The 13,962-nt window shown below is 41.8% G+C and overlaps 1 protein-coding gene across 1 annotated transcript in view; it reads right to left on the bottom strand.

The window, feature by feature from the left end:
• Positions 1–11,560, bottom strand: part of CLTRN (collectrin, amino acid transport regulator) — a 33,155-nt gene extending 21,595 nt beyond the window's left edge. The window contains exons 1-3 of the mRNA XM_058535492.1: positions 11,204–11,560; positions 10,826–10,884; positions 6,928–7,013 (exon numbers count right to left, since the gene is read on the bottom strand). Coding sequence (XP_058391475.1) covers positions 6,928–7,013; positions 10,826–10,884; positions 11,204–11,261 — 203 coding nt within the window. The 5' untranslated portion in view covers positions 11,262–11,560. The remainder of the gene's footprint in view (positions 1–6,927; positions 7,014–10,825; positions 10,885–11,203) is intronic.
• Between the last annotated feature and the right edge of the window lie 2,402 nt (positions 11,561–13,962).

The following is a 13,962-nucleotide window of genomic DNA, read 5'->3' on the forward strand; positions in this document are numbered from 1 at the left end:
CAGAAATATAATTGCAGAGAAGCGTTGATAATTTGTTCAGATATAGGCAGTTGAACTAGCAAGAAGTACGCCCACTTCCTAAAGTAGCAAGGTTGTGGGAAAGCAGACCCCTGCTTCTGGAGACAGCTGCAAGGCAGAGGCTGTGGAAGAGGATGCAGACACACTCGTGGGCTGGGGCTTCCTCCTTGTTTGGATGACGCCTTGAGAAATTAACTGATGTCTTGGCTCCCCCAAGAGTGAGAAACTGAGGCCCAACAAGAGAAGTAACCCAGGCAGTGGGGAGCCCCTTCTACTCTGGCCATTCCCACCATATTCACCATGGGAGTATCTTTCCATGGGGCTAAGGTGGAAGAGGAGGGAGAAATGGATGGGTGGGGCACTGTTTTCTGGTGTCCACTGTGCCCCAATAGACAGGCCCCTGGTTTAAGAGCCGGGATATTAAGCATGCTTCATTCACTCACAAAGGTTTACTAAGAACTAACATTGATTAGCCAGTATGGTTAGGGATGGTTAGGAAAAGAGTTGCTACTACAAGGGCATTTAGATTCCACGACCCTGCCCATAAGTGCCAGGTGCGGGAGTTTAGTGCTACTAAGAGCCTTGAAGCCCAAGGTCACAGTGTCTTGAGCCCACCAGAACATTAAAAATCAAAGTGGAAGCCAATAACTCCCGAGATGCCAGAATGTGCACACAGGCCTCCATGCCCCATCTGAGAATAGACCCAGGACAGTGGAGAAGGCAAAGGGATTCTAGATTTCATGTGGTTTGTCCACAGTCTTTGTCAGGTGGGTCTCTAATCCCCGCCCTGATTTGAACTTCATTGTCTCCAAGCAAAGAACACCCTTTTTAATTTTATCAGCTGAGGGTCACCAGGGAGACTATCAAATATTTTGTCCATGTGCAACACAAGATTTCTCGGGGCCCTGGGACATGAGGGCAAGGCTCAAGTCTGTCCTGTGCTGTGAGCCCCTGTATTCCTGAAGTGTGGCCCACGTGGGCACTCGGTAAGTGATTGTGAAATGAATGATAGATGAATGAATTAATAGAATGGAGTAATGTCCTCCACTGTTTCTACTCACTGTTTCTATATTATTCCAAGAGGGGCAAACTGAGAAAGTCAATTGGGCCAGGACTGCAATAGTAGAAAAGAGAGGAAGGAAAAGAGGAAGAATCCTTCCCAAAACTTTGTCTACCCGATCACAAATATCAGACAACATAATAGCACGGACATAATAACGCTCTAACAGAAGAAGACTCCTGAATATAGTGTAGATGGGGTAGCCAAGAGGATGTGTAAATGTAAGGCAAGTTGGTGCTGAAATGGAAGGAACCCGCAGACCGATTGTACAGTCTTCAGTAGTTAATTTACTTAGCAACCAAAGGATATAAATGCCTTCCATTTATAGATTATGTACCCAGTGTGACTTCTTCCATGGTCTTTCTTCCAAATGTGACCACACTGAATATCCTCTAAGATTTGCACAAAATGAAAAATTAATCAACCAACAAGTACTTATTGAGCTAAAGATGTCTTTTTAAAGTATGTTTTGATGTAATAAATAAACTGAAATGCCATTAGCAGAGCTAAATAGAAAATCTACATTTTCAAGATTGTAAATATAGATAGATCTGATGGAATTATTTGAATTCACTTTGATAATGATTTTGTCCAAATGCCTTACAAAGTAATAATATTTATACATATACAAATGGCTGTTTTAATCAAATCACTACAGAGGTAAAAGAAAAATCTCCACTCCCTTTCCTCAAGTGTGGGGAGCCCTGGTCTGAAGGTAGTTCTCTAAGAGTTGGCTCCACTACCATTTCTTATCAACGGCGCCAGACAGGGCCAACTGCATCCAAGGGGTGGTAAGAATTGAGCTCTTGTTTCTGGAAGTCAAAGGACTAAATAGGAGCCGGGCTGCTGTTTTACAAGCACAAGACCGTTAATCCCCTTACCGTGGATACAACAGCACGTTGTTCCTTTTTAGGTCACAAGACTTATCCTTGAATAATTAGGCAGAGGAAGAAATCCATTCCATGCCCTACACCATTTAACTCAGAAAGAAAATGCCATGCCTGAGTTAGACTTCTACCTCTCTTGCTAAAAATGACAAATTATCCTAAACGCCAATATTTGAGTAAATCAGACAGATCAATTTCCCAGTTTATCTGGTAAAATAGGCTAAAGTTTAAACTTAAATTACATTATCCTTAGAAACTACTTTCAACATTTAAAAATTCCTGTGAAACTATTTCAGTAAATCTGGCCTTAACCTTATTGTAAAAACTTGAAAACACCTGGTTGCCATCTTCAGTCGAAGTCCCAAGAAAACTTCAAATAACCTGACCTCATGAAACAGAACTTTTTATCATTTAAATATCTCCATCCACCTTCCATTCTGCTTTTAAGAACATCCCGGAAATAGCAAGAAAACCACTTGATGTCAAGATTTGTAAATAATGATTTTGAAAGAATTGTCTTATTTCTGTCACATTTAGTCCTTCTTCCTATAATTTCTACCAGGGTCAGCTTCTTGGGTGTGGGCCCTGTGCTGTCTGGGACCTGGTTTTATGCATCACACTAATCTCAGGGCCGAGCACATAGTAGGCTTTCGATAGAGGTTACTTAATTCTATGGAGCCGGCCCAGCAGCACAGCTCAGCAGGCTGGCCTCAGGAGACCACAGTGAAGAAAGAGGCTCCTGCTTCTCACAGCGGTGCCTTTGGGCGCCGGGTCAGCTCTTCCTTCCCCCCTCCTTGACACCATCTGCAGCAGTCGGTGGAGCTTTCCTGCCACTTCTGGCTGTTAGAGTCCAGGGCAGCCTCATCAAAACTGCCTTCCTGCCCCTGACACACGGCTGCTCTCCTTGCAGCAGTGCTGGCCTGCGCGTGTGCTCCGGGCTGTCCCTCTCCGTGCTCCACTTCCTCCCGCACATCTGCCCTTACCTCCCCCCACGCTGCTTCATTCCTGCTCATTTACGGATGGCAAGGGGAGATGGGAGAGGGCGGGAATCAGAGAAGAAAAAGGCAAAGTTCTTGTTCCTTAGCCAGGGCTCTTGGTGGTGCCCTCTCACTGTTCCTGGTCCTCTGTCATGGCGGGCGTCCTCATGCTCTTCATTCAGGGTGCACTTGTGGGGCCTTTGGGGACCTGTCTGGGGACCTCTGCACTGCATCTTCCCCTGACATGGGTGATGCACTCTGGCTGACTTCCCCCATTCCACCCTCTGCTCTGCCTCCAATGGTGCACTTCCAGCCTCCTTCTACTGCCTTCTCTCTGCCCTGCTGTTGGTTCTCGGCCCCAAAGGCGGTGACTCCATCCAGCTCCCTTCAGCAGCCTTCGCTTGGCCCCAGGAATACGTTCAAGTGCAGTCTGCTCACAAAGCTGCCGTCTCACCCAGTCACGGGAGGCTCAAACCAGCCTTCCACCTTTAGACTTCTCCAGCGGAGAGGCAGGCTCCAGTTCCTAGTCCACAGGACACTCTCAGTGACTGGGGACAGCATCATAATCTCTACAACTCCAGGTACTGCTACTCTGGTCGCAGCTTCAAGTAGTCCTGAGAATGTCTGCAAGTTGGGGAGCATCCAACCAGGAAGTGATAGGCCAGTCTCCTCCCACAGACAACTGCACTCTCTCTGAGCAGTCTCTGCCTGACTTGAGGGAGGCAGGAAAGAAGCAAGAGTATCACTCAAAACACACACTCACTGGTAGAACATGGGCACTGACTCATCAGAGTGGGCCCGGCTGTCAGCACCCCGCCTGGCTGTGTGGTATCTACACACTGGAACCCATTCCTGCCCCTGTCCTATGGGGAAGGGAGCGGAAATGCCACAACCCTCTCTGCAGGCCCACACCGTCTGCCTCTCTGACCCTCTAGCCTTCTCTCCCACTGCCTGCCTGGCGTGCTGGTGAATGGACCAGGTCAGCCCTCCAGCAAGTCCTGCATGGATGCAGCCAGGACCTGTCTCTAGAAGTTACACCCTGTTTCATAGTTAATCAAGGTTATAGTGACTGGATCAAGGATATGCTAGTGGCAGGCTTCCAAACATGAAGAGGCACCCCCAGGAGACACTGAGCTCTGTATCATTGGAGGTGATTGAGCTTGATATGAGAGAGATTGTAGTAAGGACTGGGTAAAGGTGGGATGAGTATGAGAGTATTTAGTATTCTGTTAATCACTTGACTGTCTTTACTGAGTTACATTTTCACTCCATTGCATCTCAGTATCTTCAGGTTTTCTGCAATATTCATAGAACGAGCAATGATGGGGGAAAAAAAACAATAAACAGCAAATGTTCAAGATTTGAATCCCTGAAGCCATCCTGGAAAGGGATATTTCTCACCTTCCAGAATTCACTCTCCCTCACACTGGCACCAAAAGACCTCTGAAAAGCTGAAGATTTTAAATCTGATATATTTGCCAAGCTACTGGTGTCTTCCATCCACCCGCCACACTCGAGACAGGCAGCCCCTCTACAAAGTTGTTTTCAATCCCGTCTTGCATTTCCTGGTCCCCTTTCCCATAGAGGGAAGGCTGTTCATGTAAAGATGCGGTAGAATCGGGCCCAGCAGTTGAACTGCATCTTAAACACATCCTGATTCATTAGGCAGCCCTCATCACTCAGTGCCTGACAGCAGTATTGCTAGGACTCACGTTGCTTGACCTTTTACCGAAAAAAGTTTGTTACCCCAATCTAGTTTTGCACTTTTTGATTTTTTCAACTGGCATTGGCAACAAAAGCTTCTATATATCTTGTGTACCCAATTCCAAGTAAAACACCTGTGCAAATAAACTAGATCTGATATTCACAGATTCCTATAATGCTGACGGGTCTGAAAAAATAATTTCAAAAGTGAATTCCTCAAAATTAATCTGAAATGTTACATATTTAAATTAACTTTTGCAAAGAATGGAAACATATGATTTAACATAGTCATTTACAGGTGAAATTTAGGCACTTACAGGAAGTAATAGCACAATGAACACGGGAATTTATAAAACTTGCTGAACAAGGGCTAGAAGATAAAAAGAGACTAGTTGAGGGGTTAGCATTGTGAGATGACCAGTGGCTTTTTTTCTTATATTTTTCCTTTTCAATTTCTTATAATGCAATTACCTAAAGGTTATTGATTATTTTTAAAGTTGTGGAAAGAATGCTGTGAAGGCATAAGATAAAAACAAATGTATTTTTTCCAAAAATCTATAAAATATAGGAATAGAGTTCACTTCAGTACCTAATTTTGTTTTGCTATATACCTCCTTCTTTTAATTTTTTGAATCACTTGAATATAGTCTCATGTGAATCATGTGAATATTTTAAAGTATACATATATATATGTATCTATATATATACAAGTGTGTCTACACACAAATACGTATATCATATGTTTATTTTGCTTCCCCAAGTTCCACTCTTCTGTTTCATTCTTTATATTCATGGCCCATGCATCATTTATTATCGGTTTGAGGGAGACCAATAAACAGTGATCCTCTTTGCCAGGTTCTGAATCATTACAGAATTAAGACAAAAGAATGAAGTAGATAGGAGACCAAAATAAAGGGCTAGGTTGGAGGCTATGACTTTAATCAGCAGGCAAATTTCCTTCCTAATTTTTGAAAAAAATCCTGAAATGAGATAAATTTATCTACAGCATCCCAGGTAGAGCTGAACTGGGGCATGTGTCACCACATACTGGAGTACTATCCAAGATATTTAATTCCCTGTATGATATGGCACCTACCCATCTAAACAGTCCTCATCTGTGAACAGTACGTACAGACTTACAGGTGTGTGTGCATGCCCATGCAGGGCCTGATTCTGTAATTAGTGTAGGGAGTAGCACAGAAAAATGCCTGCTGTCTGAGGAGGCTCCTAGAGAAGGGAACCCACGCCCAGTTTCTCCTTCCCACTCACCAATCAGATCAGTCATTCCTCCTTTCAAGGGGAAGAGAGAGGGAGGGAGTAGAGAGAAACCAGGAGTATTACCCTAATCACAAGCAGGAATGGAAGGAAGTATCACAAATAGAGAAGATTCCTCTGGAAGAATAGATAAAAATGTAAAACTACTAAAAGTTGTATTAAAGCTTTTAAGAAAATAAACAAGATGCTATGATAGATACCAACAGTGGGATGAACCTACACATATTTATTTTCAAAATGAGTGCTATGAACTGATTTGTTCCCCTTCCCCCCAAATTCATATGTTGAAGCCCTAACCTCAAATGTGACTGTATTTGGAGATAGGGCCTATAAGGAGGTAATTACGGTTAAATGACATCATAAGCGTGGAGCCTTGTTAGATAGGATTAGTGTCCTCATAAGAAGAGACACCAGAGAGCTCACTCCCTCTCCATCCTATTTCCCCCGCCCCCAACAAAGAAGAGGCCACGTGAGCACACAGAAATCTGGTGGTGCCTGCAAGCCAAAAGAAGAGGCCTCAAAATGAAACCTACCTTGCCAGTCCTTGATCTTGGACTTCCCAGCCTCCCGAACTGTGAGAAATAAATTTCTGTTGTTTAAGCTACCCATCTGCGGTACTTTGTTATGGCACCAAGCAGACTAATACAGTGAGAGTAGAGTTCTTTTCTTTCTTTCTATCTGTCTGTCTGTCTGTCTGTCTACCTATCTATCTATCTGCAAGAGAAATTATGGGAATACAATAGAAATGTAGAAAGTTTATGAACATGACTGCAATTTTTTTTGGATAATTATCTTCATAGTGCCTAGTGAATGAAGAGCATTGTTGGAACATGATACAAACTGTAAGCTGAGCTAGATTACAAAAGTTTTTTTAAATGTTAAATAAAAATGTGGATCCCTTCAAAAAATTGGTTAATGAATTATTTTCAAGATCGAGTTTTGAATTAATGTACTGTCTCAAAAAACACTGCAAATAATCAATTAAGATTTTTCACTTTTTACTCACTCTGTTGTTTCTCTGTTGGGAACTTTTCTCATGGAGAAAGCCACCATCGCTTTGAACAGATATTCTTCATTTGTATCCCAAGCATACTGAAAGACAAGTAAAACAGAAAATGTAAAGTGAAGAGGCATGGAGTAAAAAACAGTCCATTGGAATCTAATTGTAGCCAAAGTGGTGTGGTGCCTCTCTTTGTCTCTCTCTCATTTTCCTCATACACTAAAGACTGGAGACCACGATAAATCATGTCACCATAATGTTCAAGATAGGGTTTCTTGGACATTCTATCATTCCAAGTGTGGAGTGTTTCCCATTGTATTATCTTCTTCAGAATCTGCAGTATTAGTAGGAGGTCAACAAATAGGGCATTTAGACATCTCATCCTGGACATAAACAGTCTGTTCCCTTCCTCCCTTTCTCTCTTCACTCCTAAACTGACTCCCCCTCTCAGCTTCCTTTCCTTTATTAACATTGGTACAATTTTTATTTTTATTTTCTCAGCTGGAAACTTGAGTGTGTGTATACATTATGGGCTAAATTATGCCCCCCCTCCCCAATTTATATGTTGCAGCCCTAACACCCAGTACCCAAGAATGTAACCATGTTTGGAGATAGTGCCTTTTACAGAAGTGATTAGGCTAAAATGAGATCATTAGGGTGGGCCCTAAACCAATATGACTGATGTCCTTGTAAGAAGAGGAAATTTGGACACAGACACGTACAGAGAGAAGACAATGTGAAGACACAGGGAGAAGACAGCCATCTATAAGCCAAAGAGAGCAGCCTGGAACAAATCCTTCCCTCAGGGACCTCAGAAAAAACCAACGCTGCTGACACCTTGATCTTGGATTTTTAGCCTCCAGAACTGAGAAAAAATCAATTTCCATTGTTTAAGCCACTCAGTCTGTGGTACTTTGTTACTGCAGCCCTAGCAAACTAATGTGGCTGATGCCACATTTTAGGTGAGTAATCAAGTGTAACTGCAGAAAGTCATAGAACAGGGTTTGTTGCTTTAACTCTAAATTCATGATGACCTACTCCCAAATTACCTGGGAATCCCTTAGATTTCTCCACCAGTTTTCTCTGTCTCATGGTTCACAGTGACTACTTCAAACATCTTTCAGGCTCCCCAAATCTCAATGCTTTCCCTCACACCTCAATCTCACTAGACACTCTTGTTTCATAATTTAGAGATATATCTCAAGTGATCAACTTAAACTCCCCATCCTCCTAACACCAAATATAAAACTTCCTCCATAGAGGAACACACCCTATCCACATCCTCCCCTGAAGGGCCAGATGTGATCTCTCCGCCTTTCAATGGCTAGTCCATCCACCTCTATTAGGGATGTTTCTCTTCTGCCCTTCTCAGAATCTAAACAGTATCAGTTGCACCCCTCTCTTCCGTGCATTCGACTCTGACTGGAGCCTGTCCATTGACTTTTAACCACACTCAAGTCTTTCCCATTAAAACAAGAGCAAAACCAAGTCACTTTACTCAATCCTCCTTCTTTCACCTACTGCTGTCTCTCTCCTGCCCTTCACAGCCAAAATTCTCAAAGGAGTTGTCCATACTTCCATCTTTACATGTTCACCACCCACTTCTTCTTAACTCCCTCCGTTATCTGCCTTCCAGTTCCACCACTCCACAAAAACAGCTCTCTCTAAAGTTACCAATGACTTCCACATTGCTTGACACAATGAGCAGTTTTCAGTCTCATCTTGCTTGGCCTCTCAACTGCATTTGATGCTCTCAAACACTCCCTTCATCTTGAAGCACTCTCTTCTCTTTTATAATACAACATTCTCCTGGTTTTCCTCCCACCCCTCTGCCCCCTTTGCAGGTTCACCCTCTTCTACAAGGGCTTCAAGTTTTGGAGAACCTCAAAGCTCTATGCTAGACCCTCTCCTCTTGTCACTCTGTACTTTCTCCCTCAGCACGGTCATCTACTCCAAGCTTCCATTCTCACTTCAGTGCAAATGACTCAGGAATATATATATCTCAAGCCCCTCTGTTCTTGCCTATTAGTCAATAATGCCTCAAACTCATCAAGTCCACATTTAAAGACTGTTCTTGTCTGTACCTGGTTCCTGACTCATAAAGGGGTCATCATCCATCCAGTTGCATAATTAGAAACAAAAGTTTCATCCTTAACCCCTCCTTCTCCCTTCCTTGTCACAACATCCCTGTGGCTCTCAGATCCCTTCACTACTCTCTCTTCACCAACACACTGTACTCCAAATGGCCATCATGTCTCACCTACATTACTCCAATCACCTCCTAACTGGTTCCTCCTTTCTACTATAGTCCCCTTCAATCTGTCTTCCACACTGTAGCCAAAGCCTCTTCCAAACACTAATTCTACCATGACACCTCTTCCATAAAACTCCCACTGGCTTTAAAGGTAATATCAGAACTTCCTAACACAGTCCACATATTCTTTGGCCTGACCCCTCCTTTCTCTCTAAGCTCATCACGTGCCTTGCTCCTCCTCTCTGCTCCAGTTCCAGACACCTCAGCCTTCCTTCCATCCCTCACTCTCACCAAGTTCCTTCCTGAAATAAGCCTTTGCACGTGCTGTTCCCTCTGCTCTTTTTTCTTTTATCCCCTGGTTCACATCTACTCATGCTTTAGACCTCACAGCAAATGCCAGGTACTGAGGCCCCTGATGAGGCCAAAACTCCCATGTACTTCTCCTTCCTGTAATACTTGTAAAGTTTGCACATTTGCATTTGGTTCACTGAATATTTGACGGACAACCAATTCTCCCACTACTAGAAGCTCCACAAAGGCAGGGACAAGCCTGATTTTAGCTGCACTGCATCCCCAGCATCCAGCATGGTGCCTCCCCTCAGAGGATCCTGGGATGAGCAACCCTACACACTGGTAGAGAGAGTGGATTCTGCAGTCAGGCTGCCTGGGTTCAAATATTACCTCTGCCATTTGTTGACTTGAGATCTTGAGTAGGTCACTTAATTTCTTTGCACCTCAGTTTTCTCATCCATCTAATAAGAATGGGAATACACGTACTACCTTCCTCAAAGAGTTGTTGTGAGGGCTAAATGAGCTGATGTGAGCAAAGTGATTAGAAGGGTCCCAGCTAGAAAGTAAACTCAGTTCTCAATAAATGCTGGCTCTTATTATGATTATTACTCATTGAGTGAATAAAATAATACATTGGTGGATTGGCCTGCAAACAGAATACCTCTAAGTTTCTTTAACATTCTTTTATTGTTTCTAGCCTGAGGCATTTTAATATCACCTTCTATTAGGGAAAATTTTCACAAACCACACTGGAAAACTGAAACTAGGATTACATAATACCATCTTATTCATTCGACAGTCTTTACTGTTTCTATAGCTACATGAGCCCCATGAGGATTTTTTAACTTCAATTTCATAAGCATATATTGCCTGTTGGTACTTTGATATTTGAGAAGAATTGAAAAAACTTCACGTTAGAACTGGAAAATTTTGTGCTGTGAAAGATCTTATGTGGGTGGAACATCCCTCTTCCAATGACTAGAAAACTGAGGCTGACAAAATTCAAATGACCATAGCAGTGAGAAGCAGAGCCCAACCCAGACCTGAGTACCTGACTCAGGCTCCTTTTCTCCACTACGCTGGGTTGAAATGTTCAAGTTTGTGAAGTTGTTTTGTGTAATACAAAACTTCACATATTTTCTAGCATACACTGCAGATGAAATACTTTAGGCAAAATTATGTTCTTAACAATTTCTACTTTACTATAATTTTTTTTACTTTAAGAAAATATCAGATTTGAGGTCTTTAGAAGTAATCTATACAAGTTTAAGATAAGTATGCAGAGATGCTCATTATTAGAGAAAGTACAATGTTATTAGCAAACAACATTTAAGATGAACATGCAGATTCTCCACTTACTGCTTTATCTCCCAGAGCTGTTTTGATACTAAGTCTCACTTTAAAAGCATTTTCTGCATCTGCCAGAAAGAAAAAAGAGAGAGCAGTATATGATGATAAAATCTGCTAAAACAGAGCCTGATAAATCCTAATATTTAATGCAACTGAAATCAACAGAACACAGAACCGCAATTAAACTGCTGCAAATATTCCTGAAAGTTAACTGCAATCATCTTAGATGGTTTAAAATTTTCTTTCAAATTCATAAAACAATCAGAGGCTCAACTTTCAAGCCACAACATGTCTGCAGATTTAGAAAAATAAAGAGGTCTTTCAGTCAAAGACTTGTCAATCATTTAGAAAACTGTTAATCTATTTTTAGGTTTCAAGACTACATACCTGGCTGACAGAGTTCAGCATGAATAGCAGTCACCAGAAAAAAGAGCAGCCACAACATTCTTTCAGAGTGGAAAACACAAGGCAAAAGGAGGGGAAAAAAATCCACCCTTCACTCAAAGCTGCCTTAGCCATTCTGTGACCCGGATTAGAATATCAGAGAAACAAGCAAGCCACCACCTGAAAGGTTTAATGATTAACCTCCATCATTTGGGTTAATACTTTGATAGAAGCAGCCCATCTCCTGTCAGTTATTTACGAAAATCTGTTTGGAAAACGGATTAGTTGTCCTTCCCAGACTCCACCTCCAAAGACTGTTTCCTCTGCTGACTCCAAGTCTGAATCCTTCCCCGCCCCTTCTGTTGTTGCTGGTTAAGTGTATGGTGGAAAGAGTTGAGTCCTCTCTGGTGGGTTTCCTTGGCATGAACTTCCCATCTTTTCAGGGCTGAAATATCTGGTTCATAGATAGGCTATCTTAATTTGGGAAACAAACATCACTCCTTTCTATCTCTGGTGAACAAAAGACACCCTTCCAAGAATGACCTCACCTGACTCTCCGCAGGTAAACATCCAAGGAGAGCTTCCAATTCAAAGGGAATGGTTTTGGCCAGCCCCAAGATCTGGCAGTTGTGTAAAATCAAAGTTAATGATATAGAGCAGTGCTGTCCAATGGAACATTCTGTGATGGTGGAAATGCTCTGTATCTGTGCTATCCAATATGGTAGCCACTAGACACAGGTGGCTATTGAGCAGGTGAAATGGGGAAGTGCTACTGAGAAACTGAATTTTTATTAATTTAAGTAGCCATGTGTGGCTAGTGACTACATTGGTCTGTGCAGCTATGGAACAGTAATTAAGAGCTACCTACCATGAACTAGGTTTGCTGGATTATTTCTCTAATCCTCAAAACAGCTCCTCACAGTTGCTATTGTTATGATCATCTTACATACGAGGGAACCGAGGATCCAGTGTTTAAGGCATTGGGGGCAATGGGGGGACTGGAATGGGTATCACTTTACCAGCCTGGCTGACCTACACTTGAACCCTATCTCCACCACACTGAATCGCACAGCGTCTTGGGTCATCGTTGGTCAAAACTGAAATTGTAACAAAACCTTAGAGATGCTCTGAGGATTAAGATAATGAGTGAAAGAGAATCGTCCCCAGCGGGCATTCTACAGATGCCAATAGAAGCCCTCCTAGCAGGTCAGTGTCAGGGCTTTCCTCTCTACCATGCTGCCTCTTCATGAATTCAGTCCCCAAATTCCACCTTGTTGCTTGAAAACCATGAATGGAAAAATTAGATTGGGTGATCCTGATGTTAAGCAGAAAAATCTGGATTTTTAAAGCAACGATGAGAAAAATATCAACAACTACACTTCTGCAACACTTTGAGAGTCGTATCACGTCCCCCTTCTAATTAGGGTGATATTTTATCATAGATGACCCATTTCTGTTCGCTGACTCCACCTGAGGAGGCTGTTTCTCCTCGCCTTCACCTTGGTTGGAAGGGCACAAGAGTCAGGAAAACTTGTACTAGAGGGAGAGGCAGCCTAAAGTTAGCCCAGTCATTCTAGCAATTTCACTATCAGGTGAAATGGAAACTTCCTAGAAGGAAGAGCTCACACAACTAATCCCCAAAAACAAAGTCAGACTGGATGAAGTTATCTCAGGAAATGTTAGACTAGATAAAGTCATCATGAGAAGGAAAGCCAATAGATAGAGATGGTAACCAAGCTGATTATTTGCATCAAGGAACAAAGCCATGTTAGAGACAGAGAAATCTGATTCAGCTTGCCGTTAATCCTGCACTTTATAAAAGTGACTGACTCTCCATTTGCTTTTACTTAGTCATCTGTGTGACTAGGATTGAAGACAGTAAAATACTAAATCGTAGTGTAAGCCATTCATTTGAAAACAAAAGAAAATCTCTTCTCTTTGGAATTATGATTTCTCACTGTTTATTGTCTCATTTAAAAAATGACAGAAAAAAGAGCAATAGAAGTTCTGTATAGAAAATGCAGAGAAGCAAAAAGAGAAAAGTACAAAATATCCAAAATACCACCAGCATTAACGACCAATGTTAATATATTTTAATAGTTGAAACACACTTTCCTTGTCCTTGGATCTTCTTGTGTGTTCTTGTGTGATGTTGTTGTTTTGTCTCATTGTGGCAACACTACCAAAACAGGGTAATGTAATGATGGGAATAACATGGACCCTTGTCTTCTTCCTCACTCTAACGGGAATGCGGCTCCTCCACAGGATCTGGTGAGTCACTTTAAATATGATGTGTTGTGAGATGAAAGTCTCCTTTTATTTCTAGTTTACTAAAAATTCTCTTCATCAATAATGGTGTTGAATTTTATGGACTGCCTTTTCAGCAACTATTAATATGATCCTAGAGTTTTTACCATTTGGTGCATTATATTAATAAATTTCTTTACATTGATCCAACCCTTAGATAAGCTCAGTTTGATGATTTTAACATGCTTCTGGACTTAATTGCTGTATTTTTCCTTAGATTTTTAAACATTTTTCGTAGAAGAATATCACTTAGGTTCCTTTCCCAGTGCTGATTCTTGAGGTTTATTTTTTTCTAGCCCTTATATTACCATCCTGAAAATGGCATAGAAAGATTTCTAACATTGTCTATGTTTACAAATACTTAAAAATGCAGAAGAAATAAAGAATTCAGAGTCAAAGAATCTGGACCATATATATTTTGGGGGAAGAGTTCTTTCAAAATTTTCATTTCTTAT

The sequence above is a fragment of the Diceros bicornis genome, chromosome X (genome assembly GCF_020826845.1).
Source record: "Diceros bicornis minor isolate mBicDic1 chromosome X, mDicBic1.mat.cur, whole genome shotgun sequence".
Classification (NCBI taxonomy): domain Eukaryota; kingdom Metazoa; phylum Chordata; class Mammalia; order Perissodactyla; family Rhinocerotidae; genus Diceros; species Diceros bicornis.